The sequence below is a fragment of the Stegostoma tigrinum genome, chromosome 5, assembly GCF_030684315.1.
Source record: "Stegostoma tigrinum isolate sSteTig4 chromosome 5, sSteTig4.hap1, whole genome shotgun sequence".
Taxonomy (NCBI): Eukaryota; Metazoa; Chordata; class Chondrichthyes; order Orectolobiformes; family Stegostomatidae; genus Stegostoma; species Stegostoma tigrinum.
The window spans coordinates 101,921,950-101,942,074 of NC_081358.1; the positions used below are offsets into that span (position 1 = coordinate 101,921,950).

Here is a 20,125-nt window from a genome sequence, read left to right on the forward strand (position 1 = left end):
TCCTCCGTGTGCTCTGGTCTCCTCTCACAGTCCAAAGATGTGCAGGCTAGGTGGACTGGCTGTGCTAAATTGTCCGTAGTGTTCAGGGATGTGTGGATTCAGTGGGTTAAAGGGGGATGGGTCTGGGTGGGATGCTCTGACTGTCAGTGTGGACTTATTGGGCCAAAGGACCTGCTCCCACTTTGTAGGGATTCTATGATCTACTCAAAAAGTATGAATATTTACAGAGAAACAGCAAAAAGATGGGACAATTGGACCGCAGGAGATTAAAGAGTCTTTCTTCTGTGGTTTTGTGATTCTAATTAAAAAAAATTAATGCTCACTTTTCAAACCTGTTTCTAGTCTTTTAAAGAGACGAAAGTAAGTCACAAGTTTAAAATGCTGATGGTTTTCGATAACACTAATGTTCACATGAGTTGAAAGACATGGGCTCAGAATGATTAAAACTTTGGCAAGTTGAGAAATTTCTGATGAGGCTGTCTGATTCTAGCTGACATTGTGAGATCCTTTGTAAAGATCTCTTCTATTTCTAGTGAAACCAAAATGTGTACAAGCAAATATTTATGAGTTCAGTTTGACTCTTGAACTTTAGGACTGTATTTGTAAGGGAGGGTGTTCTTGTCCTAGCAGATAGAGCAAGGATCAATGTCGGAGCAAATTACTGCAGACGCTGAAAACAAAAATTGCTGGACATAATGGGAACTGCAGATGCTGGAGAAAAGGGTCTGATGAAGGGTCTAGGCCCAAAACATCAGCTTTTGTGCTCCTAAGATGCAGCTTGGCCAGTTGTGTTCATCCAGGTCGACACTTTGTTATCACAAAAATTGCTGGAGATCACACTGGGTCAGGCAGCATCCATGGACAGAAAAGAGCTAATGTTTTGAGTCTAGATGACTCCATCAAAACTGAAGTGTGGAGAGGACAGCATTTATGCAAAACATGGGTGGTGGGAATGGGGTTACAATGCTGGGGAGAAAGGATGTTCATAGTTCAGTTTAAGTGATCAGAAAGTAAGAATGACAGAATAATGGTGTGTCTAATTGCCAGACTGGAAAGAATGGACAATCCCACTGGAGTTGGGGGACAGGGAGAGAGTACAGAGTGACAGAAAATGTAACAAGGAAAGCTAAAAGAAAGGGAAGGAATGGGATCACAATTTGAAAGTGATGACCTCAATATTAAGTCCACAGGGCTGTAAAAGTACCTAATGTGAATATGAGATGTTGTTTCTCCAGTTTGTGCTGTGATTCACTGGAAGAATGCAGCATGCCAAGGACAGATAAGTGGGCATGTGATAAAATGACTGGCTGTGGGCAGAGATAGTAGGAACTGCAGATGCTGGAGAATCTGAGGTAACAAGGTATAGAGCTGGATGAACACAACAGGCTGGGCAGCATCAGAGGAGCAGGAAGGCTGACGTTTTGGGTCTGGACACTTCTTCAGAAAAAGACCCCCCAAAAAAACCCTCCATTCCCCACCATAATGGTCTCGGAGCTCTCAACTCCTTCTTCTACCAGAGTCCTGAAGAATCCCCATCCATCGACATCTCCCTCCACTTCACTGAAACTATTCTCACAGTGAACAATTTCTCATTTAATTCATCTCACTTCTGCCAAGTCAGAGGAGATGCTATGGACACCCTTATGGGTCCCAGGTATGTGTCTTTGTTGGGTATGTGGAACAATTCTAGTTCCAGTCCTACACTGGCCCCATCCCACAACTCATTCTTCGGTACATCAATGAATGTTTCGGTACTGCTTTGTGCTTTAAAACCCTTGAAACCTTGAACCTTGAAAAATTAGCTCATTTTATCTCGATTTTCCACTCCTCTCTAACTTTCACATCTTCCATTTCCAACACTTCCCTTCATTTCCTTGACCTCACTGTCTCCATTTTGGGGAATAACCTATCGACTGCCACCCACTACAAAGCAACTGACTACCAAAGCTACCTTCACTACAGCTCATCACATCCCTCATCCTGCAAGGACTCCATCCCATTCTCCCAGTTCCTTCCCCTACGTTGCTTCTGTTCGGATAATACCACCTTCCAAACAATGCTGCTGACACGGCTTTGTTCTACGAAAAGCATGGTTTCCTGCCCACTGTGTTTGGTACAGCCCTCAACCACATCTGACCTTGTCCCTTCCCATCACTCACAACAGTGTCGTCATGTCCCTTTTTTTCTCACTTTTCATCCCACCAGCCTTCGCATTCAAAGGATCGTTCTCTACCATTTCAGCCAACTCCAGTAGAACGCCACCACCAAACACATCTTCCCCTACTCCCTCATCTGTATTTTGCAGGGGTTGTTCCTTCCAACTCCACGACTACTCCCCCTCTTCCCATGGCACCTTCCAATGTAACTCCAGAAGGTGCAACACCTGCCCCATCCCCCCGCCCCCACCCCCGCTCACCATCCAAGAGTGTAAACAGTCTTTCCAGGTGAAGCAACATTTCACCTGTACCTCTTCCAACCTTGTGTATTGTATTCATTACACCCAATGTGGCCTATTCTACGTTGGAGAAACCAAACACAGACTGGGTAACTGCTCTGCAGAACACCTTTGGTCTGTGTGCAGGCATGACCCCGACCTTCATGTAGCTGTTCAGTTTAAGAGAGCATCCAGCTCGCACGCCCACTTGTCTGTTCTTGGCTTACTGCAGTGCTCCAGTGAATCACAGCATAAACTCATCTTCAGATTAGGCACTTTACAACCTTCTGGGCTCAGTATTGAGTTCAACACCTTCAAACTGTGAACCCATTCTTTCCCTTTCTTTTAGGTTTCCTTGATACATTTTCTGTCACCACCTCCTCTCTCTAGGTCCCCCACTCCAGTGGGACTGTCTGTTCTTTCCAGCCTGATAATTAGATACATTATTGTTCTGCCATTCTGACATTCTGACCACTTAAACTGAGCTATCAATATGGTAGTCCAGTGGTTAGGATTAGGCGCTCTCACTGATGCGACCCCTGTTCATTTGCTGGTCAGGGAACTCATGTTGTCCTTGAACACGGTGCCTCAGTGGTTAGCACTGTTGCCTCACAGCATCACGGACCCAGGTTCAATTCCACCTGTGGGCAACTGTCTGTGTGGAGTTTGCATATTCTCCCTGTGTCTGTGTGGGCTTCCTCCACGTTTCCCCCCACAGTCCAAAGGCGTGCAAGTTAGGTCAATTGGCCATGCTAAATTGTCTGTAGAGTTCAGGGATATGTAGATTAGAGGGATGGGTCTGGACGGGATGCTCTGAGTGTCGGTGTGGACTTGTTGGGCCAAAGGGCCTGTTTCCACACTGTAGGGATTCTATGAACATCATTTCTCCCCCAGACAGTGAGAGTCTTTTCCCGAGGATGATGACTTCAGCTTGTACAAGGGGGTATAGCTACAAAGTGAGGGGTGATAGATTTAAGACAGATGTCAGAGGCAGGTTCTTTACTCAGAGTGGTGAGGGTGTGGAACGCCCTGCCTGCCAATGTAGTTAACTCAGCTACATTAGGGGCATTTAAACAGTCTTTGGATAAGCAGATGGATAATGATTGGATAGTGTAGGGGTGGGGCTTAGATTAGTTCACAGGTCGGTGCAACATCGAGGGCTGAACGGCCTGTTCTGCACTGTATTGTTCTATGTTCTATGTTCTACTCCAACACTGCCCTCCTGCTATTTGCATAAATGCTTCCCTATCCACACTGCAGCTCTGATGAAGAGTCATCTAGACTCAACATGTTAGCTTGCTCTCTCCATGCATGTTATCTGACCCACTGTGATCTCCAGTATTTGTTGTTTTCAGAATAAGTCTCAAGCTTCCTACCTAAAAATCGTGAGTCTAGGACAATCAACATTTCAAAATGGACCTGTGTACGATAGAAACAATAACATAGCATGAGCAAAGACTTCCGAAATAGCTGGGCTAAGACAGGGATGAGTTGGCTGGTGTCTTTCTCAGTGATAGAGGAATTAGGTTGAATGGCATTGAAGTAAAATGGGTGTAAAACGATGAGCAGCAATTAATGAAGATGACGTGCCAGTTGTGAAATCCTGAAGGCAATGACAGGAAGAAAAGATAAGGAATTCCAGATTTTAGAGGCCTTGAGAAAGATTGAGCCAGGGTAAGAGATGGTAGAATGAGACTTTATTTTAACATGATGAGAACACAAGCAGACTGTGTTGGTTCCTTTAGCATCCTTCAAACTTGTCTAACTAGTGATCTTCTCTCACCTCTGATCTCTCTTCAGTCTTTGATGTTTGTATTTCACCAGCACTGTGATCAGAACAGCTGTCAGCTTTCTTTCATTGCTCCTCATTGTGACAAAATTAAGACTACCCCCAACGTCATTCCAATATTCCCCTTAAAAGCCAAAGCATAACATTCGTCACTTCCTTATCTTACTTAAGTCCCAAATTGACCAAAACCCAAAATTGTTCTTGTAGTTATTTCCCTGTTCACATTATCTTTTGTGTGGTTCTTTTCAACTTTGAGCCAATTAGCCTCACAATTTCTCAACGGGACAAATGAACATTTAATTGAATGCTATTCAACCACGGCATGGTAACCCAAAGCCTGATCCTGCAGTCCCTTTGCACACTTCCTTTCCAGAAATCTTCAGGGGATCTCAGTTAGGTGAGTATATTTTAAGGGAGGTGACAGAGGGAGATAATGTGTAGTTTAGGAAAGGAATTGACAAACATTGAGACAATAATACCCAATCTAAGAATCCGCATTCCCTGGCTACCCAACCCTGGGGTAATACTTGAACCCAGACCTTCTGGCTCAGAAGTAGGAATGCTACCTACATATTAAAAGACCTCCATTCATCACATAAATCATGACATTGCAGTGCAAACTACAGCTGCTGTTCCCTGTGATTCCTTCAGGGGGAGATGTGCAATTAATTTTGGACGAATAAGCACAGGACACAGCCAGCCACAATGTTTAACTGCTTCATTACTCGACAACGTGGCCTTTAAGAACTCACACTTGATGCTGGATTTTGTGTGTGGTAGTCCCTCTTACAGCCTCTTATGTGGGGATGTTGTTGCACTGCAGCTACCACAGGCAGTCCTGGCTGACCAGGAATCTTTCCCACTCTTTCTGCATGTAGTGGTCATTTCAGGAGAATTTTTTAGAGTGATAACCAAACTGCTTAATCACATTATGACACAATTTCAATGGGCATCAAATCCTGAAGTGAGACTTGATTCTATAGGTAGGGATGTCACCACATATATTGAAAGTACTACATTGCAAAATTAAAATGACAACTGCTGAATTTCATCCCTCTTCTGGAGGAGATGCGCAATGAGAACTGGTGCACATTGGTCTAATCTGCTGCATCAAGGATGTATATTTACACACTGTGTGGGCCACTGTGTGTCTGTCTGAAGTTCATTTCTATGTCATATTGTTACAAAATTCTAGGAGCAGATTCCATAAAGAGAGTAATGAGTGTGGATCAGTTGCTTTATGAGATAAATCACTTTCTAACAGAACAGATACAATGAAACACATCAAAAGTTTGAACCAGAACTTTATCTCCCTTCCTATCTCAACACATGCAGAGTTAGGAGTGTGGTTGAGTGAAAATTCTTTTTCGTGCCTGAACCTTTTTGTTGGTTTTGATGATTTGTTTGATTGTAGAGATTCTACGTGTGGCCCCGAGGTGGAAGTAGTGGCTTGGGGAACATTGCAATTGAAGGCCGGTTCTCTTCTGGTCAGACATTCAATTTCAGCAATTTCCAGCCTGGCCACTGGATGGCGTCTGAACATTCTTTTGAAAAAGACGCGACCAAGGTTGTGGTCATCAGCCCTTGTAGCTGGTCGTGTGGCTCAGTATCAGATTTATTTGACACAGTTCCTGTGAAGAACCTTGTGAGGTTTTGCAATGTTAAAGACTACATGAGTAAAAGTTGCTGTTGAGGTTGGCTAGTCCTCCCTAAACCAGTGATCCTGAGTTCTGCTATAGCTGAGATTAGTACTGGCATTTTGAATCAAGTACAGCACTAGACTGTAGACTTACCAGGGGCAGTTGGAAGCATTATTTCTGAAACAAAATGTTGAACCACGTGATGGCTTCATCACCTTTCAAAAGGGGATTTCACAAGACAGAAGGACATTTGACACAGTAAGGATTGAATTCCTCACTAACTTGGGTGGTGAGCAATTATGGATCATCATTGTCCTGTAGGCAACTTGACTTCCTTAGGGACCTGAACAGGAAATCTTACCTTTACCTGACTGCAGGGTCATCGATTGCTCACAGAGACTGTGCATTCATATAGTTGGGTGAACAATAACTGGGGTATCATTATGTTTTAGGCTTGGTATGTCTGTGAGTTTATTTTTACCTCTAATCATGTTTGCTTGTCGATGTAAGCCTGGCCTCAGTGGTAACAAGCACTCTTACCTAATCACATAATCTAGACTAGCACAGTACTGAGGGAGAGTTTGTTCAACGTTGAACTGAAGTCAATCTGCCCACTCTATTTGAAATATTTGAACAAATTTAAGAGAAACGTTTCAGTGTCAGGGCAGCATTGTCCCTCAGTCAAAGCCTATAACCTGATCTAATTAAGTCAGAAGTCACACGACACCAGGTTGTAGTCATGTGCCTTCTGACTTCGCCCGTTCCAGTCCAACACCGGCACCTCCACAACATGATCTAACCATTATTGTGTCATACTATACAGCAATTGGCAGCTGCAATTTCTACACTGGAACAGAGGCTACGCTTCAGAAGTAGACTATTTGGCCTCTGATTATTTTGCCTGTAAATACCCTCAGTAGGCTACCTGCCATGTCGATAGCCTTGCTAGCTGCCCTCCTAGTTCTGCCTCTGGGAAAATGTTGTGGGAGCAGAATGAAGCCAGCAAACTGATAGGTTGTCTGTGGATGTGTGTTTTCTGACCCATCTACCTCTGTGCTAACCTTCCTTTGTGGCTAAAAGTCCTATCTCACATATATGAATAGGGGCACAGATATGGTTTCGCTTTGCCAAGTGCTAGAAAGCCTGACAATGGTTCAGAGGAATACAACCAATGTCCCTGAAGTGCTCCTCACTGGCACGAAGTATCTCAAAGCTGATGAAATACTTTCGAAGTATGGTCACTGGTGAAATGTGGAGCATGGCAATCAATTTGTACACAGTAATGAACCATAATTATGCAAATCAATATTTTTACTCAATCTGTTTGGAGATGTTGTTACACACCTCCAGAGCAGGTGAGACCTGGATCTTCTGGCTCAGAGGTAGGGATGCTATCACGTGTCACAAGAATAAATAAACAGATATGAAATTGTGCTGCTAATTGAGGACTAAGTTTTGGCAGGACACTCCGAAGAAATCCCTGCATTACAAATCTGCAGGTTCGCACCCGCAGGCTCACATCTGGAGGCTCACATCCGTAGGCTCACATCTGCAGGTTCACATCTGCACGCCTGCATCTGCGGGCTCACATCTGTCAGCTCATATCTGCAGCTTCACATCTGCAGCTTCACATCTGCGGCTTCATATCTGCAGCCTCATATTTGCAGGCTTGCATCTGCAGGCTCACATCTGCTGACTCGCACCTGCAAGCTGACATCTGCAGACTCACAACTGCAGCTTCACATCTGCAGGCTCACATCCGTTGGCTCACATGTGCTCATTTTGTTTTGGTTTCAATTGAATGCCAATTCTACAAAAGGTACTCAAATATATTGGAAACATTTGGGAGGAGAGAATGGGAGGGAGTTACAATTGGACAAATAGTGACGGAAATTGGTCAGATATGAAATTGTGCAGGAAATCCAAATTATGAGCACCTTTACTTTTTGGAGAATACTCTTAAGTGTAGATATGTATATATAACTATAAAAATCAATATAAAAATAAATACAAAGTATGAATTTATGAATTGTATTTTCATTCTCTGCGTATTTGGAATTTGAGAGCTTATTTTATGATCCTTCCCTTACAGACTCCCAGCTGCATTCCACACATTCAGTGCCTTCAGGAGGAGTTTTACTGATGTTTCTGCTTACTGTTATTGTGCTGACAGTTTGGGACGGGAGCTTCAGGCCACAGGTGAGGGATCCCGCCAGGCTGTTAAATCACAAGATATTCCTCAGGTCTCACCCCCCGTTCTTCTGTCAAATCCTTGATTTCACACTGGTGCCTAGCCCCACAGGCATGACCGCTGTCAGTAGCCATGTAGCCCTTCTTCAGATAAAAGCTGAGTCAGTGTTCAACCATTGTGGTGAGGCAGCATGTTTCAGTCAACTTTCACACGCCCACACTTTCCACGCTGGCTCACAGAGACTGTGGTCGACACTGGGTGATTCCAATCCTCCTCCCCCCACCATCTCTTCCATCTCTTCCTGTTGCAAGGTGGCCTGTGTTACCTGAGAATCGCTCTGATCAAGCACAGCCCAAGGGTTGACTTTTTAATCAAACTGCCACTCAGCAGGGTGAGGAGAATATCATTTCATACTACTTTGCTGGCTCTCAGGGATAGCCATGTTCCCAAAGAAAGTCTGTAGAACATTCAACTTTTGCATCATGAAAAATGTTTGCTTGTGGATCTGCCTGAATTTCCCTTCTCATCACAGAACACAGCCAAAGACAACATTTCTACTCTATGTTTTTGTCAGTCGAGCAACTGAATTAACTCCCTATTGCGGTAGAATTACTATCCCCCACCCCCACCTTCTTAAAGGCATGGTATGTATCCTATCCCTGTGCCTTAGCAACTCCTTTGGTTGGAAACGCTTCTGCTTTCTTAGACCTCCGCGTTCATCTTGATTTTGACCGATTGCAATTTTGATAGAAACATTTTGGGAGTAGACATTAAATTGGAATTCAGGAATGTGCAGAGGGCATTTAAGTTGGCATGGTTATGGCATAGGAAGAGGATAGGGGTGAGGGGGCATAGGGGGTGAGTGGTGGAGGATTATTTTTTATTTCTCAACTTTCAGAGAGGCTCAGTACCTCTCTTGATCTGGTCCCAAGACATCTTTGGTAGAACTAAGACTTACTTTGGGTGGGGTAAGATAACATTTGGGATTTTCTAAAGGTATGATTTTGCAGAATAAACTCATTAGAACTTTCAAAGTTGTCAACTATCTTAAAAAACAGTTAAAAAAACACACTGCTAAGTATTTGAGAGTAGTTGCCTTTATAAAATGATTGTAGGATTTTTGCTGCGTGAGTGATTGTTAAAACGATCATTTTCACCATGGATCGGAGCCTATTATGGATAGCTCCACCTGCTTTTTGTATGTCATTATTTTGAAGAAGTACAGAAAAGTTATCCCCAGTGTTCTGCCCAATATTTATCCTTCAATCAAACTCAGGTTAGTATTGCATCAGCTGGCAAGTGCTTTGAGATATCTGATAGCTCACTAAAAGCGAATCTCTCTCTCTTTCTTCCATTCCTCTCCCTGTCTAAAGGAGTCCAGAAGAGAAAGAGAATAGAAAAAATACATTGAGAGGCTCAGATGAGATAGATAGAATGGAGGAAGTTTTGTACCTAGTATAAGCATTAGCAGAGACTAGTTAGATTGACTGGTTTGTTGTAGGAATTATTTTCCATGGAATGCTCTCCAATTTATCTGTGGTGAATAGAGCCATTTGTTCCAAAGGGCCAGTCCCCTTCTCGTTGATCAACCCCTTGTCAAGCACCTTCATTTCTGCAGAGCAACTTTAAAGAGAAAAAGCGAAATTCTTCAGATGCCGTAAATCTGAAATCAAGACCAAGGAGACAGTCAGCTGATCTGGCACATCCACGGCGAGAGAAGGACAGTTACCATTTCAAATCCAATGACTTTTCTGACGACTTTTATTTCCAGACCCCTTACTCCTCAGGTATGAAGAGTATTTTGTTTTGAAGAGCCTAAACCTGCCTGCTCTAACTGTTTTTACCTTTTTTTGTCAGGTCTGGAGTTGTTATTGGATGAAATCTATGATACTATCTTCAATGATTCGCAGCTTGGGCACTCGTTCACAGACACTGGCATTTATCGCATTTTGCAGAGGAGATTTCTCGCTGTGCGACTGCTGATCACTGGCAGATTTAGATGTAAGTGCGCACAGAGAAGATTCATTCTGATGTTGACTAATAGTTTGCCTCTGCGTTCACGGTCAGCTTGCGACTCTGGAATCTTGTTTTAACTGATGATGTTTTCTGTTCCCTTGCTATATGGAAATTACGTAAAAAAGACTTGCATAAATGCCATCTATTCTGTTGTTACACAAAAATATTCTTAATTTGGCATAAAATTTGAATTGCCGTTATGATTGCTTTCCTCCTCGTCTCAGTTCCTGCAGGGAATATATAACCTTTCAATCTTAGGATAGATTTGAGGATTGATGTACCTCAGGTCTCTTCTCGCTCCCAAATAGTCTTGTTTTCTATGCCCCTGCTGGACAGCCCTTTTAACAGAGAGAGTTCTCCTACTGTAGAGAACCACATTCATTGTCCTGAGAAACTGATAGAACACAGAACATAGAACCATACAGCGCAGAACAGGCCCTTTGGCCCTCGATGTTGCACCGACCTCTGAACTAACCTACTTTTCCTTGAATATCTACAGCGCTTCCACCGATGCGGCTACCTTAGTGATGTTAAGTAGGATGATGCAGGAATAGGAAGCTGTGTCCAAATGGTGATGAAGGGGCCTTGGGGATTGACAAGGATGGACTGAGACTGAGAGCTGGGGGTGGGGAGGCAGAAAGTGAGGGGGAATCCCAATTTAATACCAACGCTGCTCATATCATTTATTGAGTCACAGAGGCATGCAGCATGTAATCAGACCCATTGGTCCAACCAGTCAATGCTGACCATAATTGCAAACCAAACTAGTCCCACCTGCCTGCACTCAGCCCATATCCCTCCAAACATTTCTTACTTATGCAAATGTATTTTTAACATTGTTACTGTACCAGCATCCTCACTTCATCTGGAAGTCCATTCCACACATGAACCACTCTGTGTAAAAAAGTTGTCTCCCCTGTCTTTTTAAAATCTTTCTTCCCTCTGCTTAAAAATATGCCCCCTAGTCTTGAAATACCCTGCACTAGGGAAAAAACACCTGCCATTCACCTTATATACACCCCTAATGATTTTATAAACCTCTATAAGGTCACCTCTCAATCTCCTATGCTGCAGTGAAAATTTTTTTTGGTACTGTTTACCTAAGTCAGTCTTCTGGCCTGTGAGCACAGAAATGTTTGCATACCTGTTACTGGGTGGATGAGGAACAAATCCCACAGGTGAATGGTAAAGACCAAGGTGTCCCCAATATTGGGCCTTGCATAGGTGCCATTTCCATGGTGGGCTGCATGGAACGGCGGCCACAGGGTAACTGACCACTGCATTGCAGCTGACAAGCTTTTCAAAGGAAAGGAGTACTCCTCGCTGCTGCTCCTAGCTCCTAATTCAAGAGGAGAGGGAGCCTTTCCTGTTGGCTCTGCGTTGCATTGTGTGAGCCCAGCATGTGACGAGTGGAAATGTGACAAAAATGCAGGAATCTAAGTGATACAACATTTTACTTAACATTCACCTGGACAAATGCTGCCGACAGCAAGAAGCATCAAACTCGGGAGCGGGTTACGCTTGGCCTAGTATGCATCCATCTCTCTTGCTATTAAATTGGAAAGCCAGAATATTTTATTATGGCCCTTATCCTGTAACCTTCCAAATGTAGGATCATGTCTGGGTAGGTGGTAAAACCGTTAGCAGGCCTAAACTCAAGGCTACTCTTTGTGAATGTGCTGTGAATTCTGCCTATTGTATAGGCAAGTGAAAGTTCTCCATGTGGGAAGTGCATCCAATGATGAGGGTTTCCTGATGCAAAAAAAAATGGCAAAAGCATCAAGCAAAAGATGAGGAAAAATACATCAAAATGCAACATTTTGCTAGTGAGCTTTACTTTTTGTTACAGGCCCAACGAAATGTGAAATTGAAAGGTTCACAGCTTCCTCATTTGGTAATGTCTTCACTCCCTCGTGTGATGACAATGGAAACTATCTACCAGTCCAGTGTCAGAACAGAGATCAGTGCTGGTGTGTAGATTCCAATGGACAAGAGATCTTTGGAACAAGGCAGCAGGGAAGAGAGCCTGACTGCAGTGAGTATCTGTTGGCTGTTTCAACTATCACTAGCCAAGTTATAGCATAACACTCATGCAATTTTCTTAACTCCAGTGGCTTCACTAGGCCATTGCCTCACTAATTTTCTTTTTTTCCTGGGTTTCCTTTTTGTTTCCTTTTAAAACATATATCCAGCTGTCATTGAAAAATTACTATTAAATGTGCTTCTATTTACTACACATTCAGAAAATGGATTCTGGACCAGAACAATTTTCTGTATAAAAAGAATTTTTCTCATCTCCTCCAGCTTCAATCACCACTCCAAAGTCTCTGGTTTTTTTGCCAAGTATTTCTAGGCTAATTACAAGTTGGAAACAGGCTCTCTTTATTTACTTTGTAAAATGTCTCATAACTTGGAACACATTTGTCAAGAAGATGTAATTCCATCTCGTGTGAATCTTGTACACTGTTACATTCTGGCTCATTTGACACAGTAGCGATAGATGTTTGTGCCATCACAATTATATTAACATTGCTTTACTGCCAGGCACTAAACTGTGAAAAACTCTTCTACAAAACTATCCTCGTCCTGTGCCTTCTCTGGTCATATTTTTAGATTAAAAGTGTGCTTCTAGTTTCTGATAAACCAAACACAGAACACAACTTCAGATTAAATATTGATGGAACAGGGCAGCAGAAGTTCGAAAAGAATGAGTCACATTTCTGACTAACATTTCGAAGTTTAGATTTGGGAAATAAATCTTGGTTCAAATTTTGTGAGATCTTGTGTCAGGCATTGAATTTTGGAAATAGTGGCCTTTGATTTCCACTATGGCCTGGGTGCAAGTGAGGCCCTTTTTGTGAGACTGGAATTTGTTAAAATTTGCGTCACACTGTGGTCAACCCATGGTATGGATTTCTGAGTAAGCTAGTAAATGTGAAGGACTGTGAAATTGCCTAACACTTGCAGAAACAGATTCTGAGGGATACAAAAGGATCTTTTGGGGTGAGCCCTTTTTGTGAGACTGGAATTTGTTAAAATTTGCGTCACACTGTGGTCAACCCATGGTATGGATTTCTGAGTAAGCTAGTAAATGTGAAGGACTGTGAAATTGCCTAACACTTGCAGAAACAGATTCTGAGGGATACAAAAGGATCTTTTGGGGTGAATGTGTTAGGTTGGGTCACACAATGTTTCTATTTATTTCTTTCTTGAGATCTTGTAAAAACATGGTCAGTGTTGCCGTTCTACTCAACTGTTTGCAATTTATCACAAAAAATGGTTTCCATGATGTGAGCACCTCTCTGATCACAATGGACCATTTTACAGTGCTTAAAATCATTGTTTGATTTTGAGGAGCAACAGGCTAATTTTGCACAGAGTTGTTCAAATTGTAATAATGTGAATTTAGAGAAAATACTTTTTATTACTGAGGGAATTAAGAAGAGTGGAACATAATCTTACATGTGTGATTTTATACAGGTTGGAGAGTAACTGGAGGAAGGCGTGATCACTTACAACTATAAATGAGAAATCATCATGGGGAATGAGGAAATTGTGCAAGGTGAATACCAGAAATAGGGCAACCAAAAGTCAGATGAGAATGAGAATCATAATATTAACAGTTAAAGAGAAATTTAAGGGTCTAAAAGCCATTAAATTCTTAGGACCTGATGGCTTATGTTCTAGAGTTCAAAAGATATAGCTGCAGAGATAGTGATAGTTATACTTTTCTGAAATTGTTCTAGAACAGTTGCAATAGATTGGTACTTAACAAAGATAAGACCATAATTCAAGAAAGGAGAGAGAAAGAAGGGAATTACAGGCCAATTAGCCTCAATGTGTACTATCATGGAAGTCTTAACAAATAGAAAATCATGGTGTAATCAGCTAGAGTCAATATACTTTTACAAAAGAAAACCATTGTCTGTCAAATTTATCAAGAACATTTGAGGATGTTTCCAGTAGGCTAATTAAAGGGGCGCTTGGATTTGCAAAAGAAAAGCTAGGATACCATGCAAGAGGTTAATATGAAAGATAAGGATAATTGGAGTGGGTGTAATATATTATCATGGAAAGAGGATTAATTAGCATAAAAACTGAAAGCTTATTTCTTTGGCAGGGAATCTAGCACATGGAGACACAATCTGAGGATGGTCAATAATTTAGGACTGAGATTAGATGAAATTTCTTCTCTCATCCTGTCTTGAATCTTTGGTAATATGAGAAAATTGTGGATCCCTGTTATTGAAAATATTTAAATAGATTTGAATGAGAAATGCAACCATCTGATGCTGAATGGAGAGTCGTCTTCTGGGAGGACAAAGTTGACTTAATTTCCATCTCCTTCTAGTTCATGTGTTAAGTGGAGCTAAACTGTTGGGAGCAAAGTCACTTATTCACACGAACGTTGGTAGAACTTTGGAAATCTAATCCCCAAAAGGTTGTGGGCAGGAAGTCAAATAGGGCTTTTAAGCTTGAGGTAGTGACATGTCTATGACATGTCTATTTGGAAATATGGGGCAAAAGTAGTTGACTGGAGATTAGGTCCTGATCAACCCTGGTCTAATTAACTGTGGAACAAGTCCAAGGGTCTAAATGGTCTGCTTCTATTTCTATTCTTCCTGTGATTTGACTCTTTAAATTCCAGGCAATGGTGAAAGTGACTGCAAATCGGAGAGAAAAAGCATGCTGTCACGACTCTTCTATGGACCTGTTGGCCACTTCAGTCGAAATGATATCTTTGCCACACCTACATCTCTGGGTCCGACACTGGAAAAGATTGGTGTGTCTGTCAGCCACTGCAGCGCAGACCTGAAGCAACTGTTCACAAAATCCGGATTGCTGCTTTCTATCCCCCAGTCTGTGGACCTGGACATTGGTCAGGGTGACCTAGAAATGATTCTGGGTGAGTTTGTACAAGGGGCATTTCTAACCAAGGACTTAGCACTCAATGCCCTTCAGTTTTCTGCATCCCCAAAATTCTTTGTCGAAAATTTGTTTGGAGGCAAATTTCTGAAGAACCTGGGTCTATTCAATTTCACCAGCAGTCTAGGAAATAGGGGGACATTTAATTTCAGTCAGTTTTTCCAGCAAATTGGCTTAAGAGGGATGTACAGTGGGGAAAACTTTGTGGAACTTGCTAAATTGTTTTCTCCGAACGAAGACTCCTATTTCTCCAAAGGAACGTCAGAATTCTCCAAGGACACCTTCAACTTGAACCAGACAATTGAGGACAACTTTGGGCGCTCAGTAAACTTACAAGAGAACCGGAATATCGTGAAGCTTATAACATTTTTGTTTGAGCATCGGAATGTTCTTACAACATTGCTTGAAGTCATTAACTTCTTTGGTGGAGAGGATGATAATTTAGCTGAAACTGTCCAGCTGGTGTTAAGGAGTGCTAAGGCTGGTACCTGTGATGGCCCAACTTCACATCTCTTTCTTCCTAAGTGTACTGGAGATGGAGGGTATGAAGAGGTCCAGTGTCTAGGCACAGTTTGCTGGTGTGTAGACAGTCAAGGGGTGGAGATTCCAAACACAAGAGTCTCGGGTCAAAGGACACAATGTCCCACCAAGTGTGAACAAGAACGTCAGCGCTTAACAGACTTGAGAGGACACCAACCGGCGGGATCAGATGTGTTTATTCCTTCATGTGAAAGTGATGGTAATTTTAAGTCCATGCAATGTGATGGGATGGACTGCATCTGTGTGGATCTGCAGGGTAGGAAGACACCTGAACTAAGGAAACTAGCTGGCGGAGGCGTGCTGTGTAAGTTTTGACTTTTAATGTAATTTATATGTTAAACTTTTTTTGCATCAGATTACGTAGGATATGCAACACTGGAAAAGGCCATTCGCCTGATCTAGATCATGCTGGCATTTGAGCTTGGCTTAAGCCTCCTCCCATTTTTGAGATCAAATTCAATTAACATAACCTTCTATTCCCTACTTCCTCTTAGGCTTACCTAGCCTGTATTTAAATGCAATGATGGTATTTACATTAACACTCCTAGTGGTGAGCAATTCCACATTCTCATTGCCTTTCTGGTTAAGGAAGTTTTTATCTGAATTCTCTGTTTGATTTCTCGGTAACTATCTTAAACTGATGCTCTCACATGTTGCTAAGAATTTGAACTTTGAGACACCCTCTGTATTGTGCCACCTTTTTAGCCTGGTGTTACAGCGTAGTGAGGCAGGTGAAGCAGTTCTCATTTCATCCTCACTGCTTAGCTGCAAAAGAAACTTAAAGTGTTTATGGGTTGAGGATACTTCTGCTTCCGATTAAAATATAACTAAATGGGGGAAAAAAAAACTAAAAAGAATCTACAGGTTATAATTCCTGAGGTGTCCTTGAGGCATAAGATTTGAATGTGAGACCACAGTTGCTTACTTGCTGTCTTGAACAATGAGCAATCATAGAGTTGTATAGCACAGAAACAGGCCCTTTGGTCCAACTCGTCTGATGAGGAAAAGACCTTGGCTATCTATCCTATCTTCGCTCTTCATGATTTTATAAATTTCTATAAGGTGGCGCCTCGGCCTCTGATACTCCAGGAGATATAGCCTAATCAGCCTCTCCCTATAGCTCAAACTCTCCAACCCTGGCAACATCCTTGTAAATCTTTTCTGAACCCTTACAAGTTTTACAACATCCTTCCTATAGCAGGAAGACCAGAATTGCATGCAGTATTCCGAAAGTGGTCTAGCCAAAATCCTGTATAGACACATCATGACCTCCCAGCTCCTCTACTCAATGCACTGACGAATAAAGGCAAGCAAACCAAATGCCCTCTTCACTATCCTGTCTACCTGTGACTCTACTTTCAAGGAGCTAAAAACCTACACTCCAAGTTCTCTTTGTTCAGTAACACTCCCCAGGACCTTACCATTAAGTGTCTAAGTCCTGCCCTGATTTACCTTTCCAAAATGCAGCACTCACATTTATCTAAATTAAACTCCATCTGCCACTCCTTGGGCCATTGGCCCATCTGATCAAGGTCCCGTTGTAATATGGGGGTAACCTTCTTGGCTGTCTGCTACACCTCTAATATTGGTGTCACCTGCAAACTTATTAACCGTACCTCCCATGCTCACATCCAAATCATTTATGTAAATGACCAAAAACAGTGGACCCAGCACCAATCCTTGTGGCACACCACCGGTCACAGAGCTCCAGTTTGAAAAGCAACCCTCCACCACCACCCTTTATCTTCTACCTTTGAGCCAGTTCTATATCCAAATGGCTAGTTCTCCCTGTATTCCGTATGATCTAACCTTGTTAACCAGTCTACAATGCTGAACCTTGTCGAATATCTTGATGAAGCCCATAAAGATCATGTGCACTGCTCTGCCTTCATCAATCTTCTTCAATACTTCCTGAAGAAAGCTCAATTAAGCCAGTATGACGCAATTTCCCACACACAAAGCCACGTTGACTATCCCTAATCTTTCCTTGCTTTTCCAAATACACGTAAATGTTGACCCTCAGGATCCCCTCCAATGTCTTGCCCACCATTGACGTCAGACTCACTGGTCTATAGCTTCCTGGTTTTTCCTTACCACCTTTCTTAAATCGTGGCACCACATTTGCCAACCTCCAGTCTCACCAAATATCTCAACAAGGGGCTAGCAATCATTTCCCTAGCTTCCCACAAAGTTCTAGGGCATACGTGATCAGGTTCTGGGGATTTATTCACTTTTATGTGTTTTAAGATGTTCAGCTCCTATTCTGTAATAGCGACATTTTTCAAGATGTCGCTATCCATTTCCCCACATCGTCTAGCTTCTATATCCTTCTCCGCAGTAAACACTGATGCAAAATACTCATTAAGAATTTACTTCTCCCGTCTCCTGCAGTTCCACACATAAGCAGCATTGCTGATCTTTAAAGGGCCCTATTCTCTCCCTAGTTACCTTTTTGTCCATAATGTATTTGTAGAGTTCCTTTGGATTCCCCTTAACCCCATTTGCCAAGGCGATCTCATGTCCCCTCCCGGTTTCCCACTTCTACTGTCTCCCAAACATTGTAGGCATCCTTTTTAAACTCTAACTGCGCTAATGCTTCTCTCCAATCTGTTCTGTCACTGGGCACTTTTCCTTTTTAAGAAGTAGAGTCAGGACTTTCTGTAGTTGCTCAGTTTCCCTTCATGTCCTGTCTAAAGCAGTTCCTTGGAACACAAGTGCCAAGGATAAAGTCATTGTTTCCAAGCTTGTTAACTGCAGTTTTGTTTTTTTTTAACCTCACAACATATTAAACTTACTGTACGGGCGCACGTCAAAACAGGAATTGATGCTATTTTCACACATGACTAAATTGACTAGTTTCAGTATCTAGTGATAAAATGTTAAATTATAGTTCACACAGTTTTGTTTATTCTATGTTGTTTCATTAAAATTCGGCTAACCTATGGTGACTGTGGTGACCATTTTAAGTCCATATTTGGTCACTTGTTAAACACTATTCAGTCCATGGAAGTCCCGAGTATTAAATTGGCAATAGAGTTCAAAAATCAAACATCAATATTTCATTATCACCATGAGACTGGTCTTTTCAAAAGAGAAGAGATTTTGAGTTCATTCAATATCTGCTGAGAGCTATGACTCTGCATTTCTGGTATCATCATTGTAACTTCTGGTGGACTCTGTCCAATGTTGACCCTCTCCAACGCCTCTACATATTTTCATAATATGGCAACCAGAATTGTAAATGATACTCCAGGTCTCACCAAGATTCAGTGCAAGTTTGGCATAACTTCTTTGGTTTTCAGTTGTATCCCATGAGAAGAAATCTGTACTTCATATTTTTTTTTATGAACTTTAAACCTGTATCATTACTTTCAGTGATTCATTTCCAGATAATTTAGATTCTTATTTTCCTACTAAATGAAATCTCCTTAGTTTTCTTGCCAACATTTAAACTTAACTCATGTTGAAATTCATTTGCCAACTATGAGCCATTCAGCAAGTATATTCTTAATTACAAGTAATTTATAGGTCCCTCCTCAGCACTGACATCTGCCATCCACCCTCACTTTAGTGTTATCTGCAAATTATTTGTGCTTTTATTGAAACATCTAAATCCTGAATTTAAATTGAGTCACGTAATCAACTGTAACATGAGAGAAATAACAGCTACTACATTTTATACATTCAAGAGTAATAAAGTTGTTTTCCAAAAATAGTTAGAATGAGGGATTTGATTTGCCTGATTCTCTCCTTGTTGGATTTTGAATTTTCTCACTTGTCTTTTCCCATGTATACATATAGAACCATCAGGAGTCAAAGGAGCCCTTTCAGCTATGCTGGTTATTTCAAAGGACTATTCACTCCAGTACAGTGGTACTTCTACCATTGGTTAAAATAGTGAAGTATTTGCATTTAAAAGAGGAGCCCAGTTGGGCCTGTAGAGACATTTGTGGATGACAGAAAGCCACAAAAGTTATCATTTGAAGAAGCATAACTGCAGAACTATAAATTCAAGAAATGATTCTTGTGATTCATTGCTTCCATGAAGAATCACAGGTGTAGGCAATGGAGACTGGAGATAGGACTACATCAATCTAACCTTGATTCTAATTCATGCTCACTTCATGCACGGTCATTCGCCACACACTTAATCTCCAATTTTCATGGACTATGAAGTTGATTCCTGTCAGTCTGGCAGTTCGTATCAATAGGCTATGTTGATGATTGTTTCTTCACGCAAGTTGATGATTCAAAAGTAATTTAGCATAGATTGTCAATTCTCAAGTAACTGAAAAGTCCAATGTCAAGTTGACTTTAGGACTGATCAACATTGTGCCTTTCTAATGAGGTGATGCTTGATATATGGCTTAATCCTGGTAACATTCTGATAGAAAATAAGAACGGGACTAAGCCATTTGGTCCTTTGAGCCTGCTCCATTGTTCTGTATGATCATAGCTGAGCATCCAGCTCAGCACCCTCTTCTTCATTTTTCCCCCATACCCTTTGATCCCTTTAGTCCTAAGAACTGTAACTAACTCCTCCTTGAAAATTCAATGTCTTGGCCCTCAGCTGCTTTTTGTGGCAGAGA

The 20,125-nt window shown here is 41.8% G+C and overlaps 1 protein-coding gene across 1 annotated transcript in view; it reads left to right on the forward strand.

The window, feature by feature from the left end:
- Positions 1-20,125, forward strand: part of tg (thyroglobulin) — a 333,710-nt gene that overhangs the window by 12,823 nt on the left and 300,762 nt on the right. The window contains exons 6-9 of the mRNA XM_059646355.1: positions 7,956-8,062; positions 9,912-10,055; positions 11,920-12,105; positions 14,719-15,840. Coding sequence (XP_059502338.1) covers positions 7,956-8,062; positions 9,912-10,055; positions 11,920-12,105; positions 14,719-15,840 — 1,559 coding nt within the window. The remainder of the gene's footprint in view (positions 1-7,955; positions 8,063-9,911; positions 10,056-11,919; positions 12,106-14,718; positions 15,841-20,125) is intronic.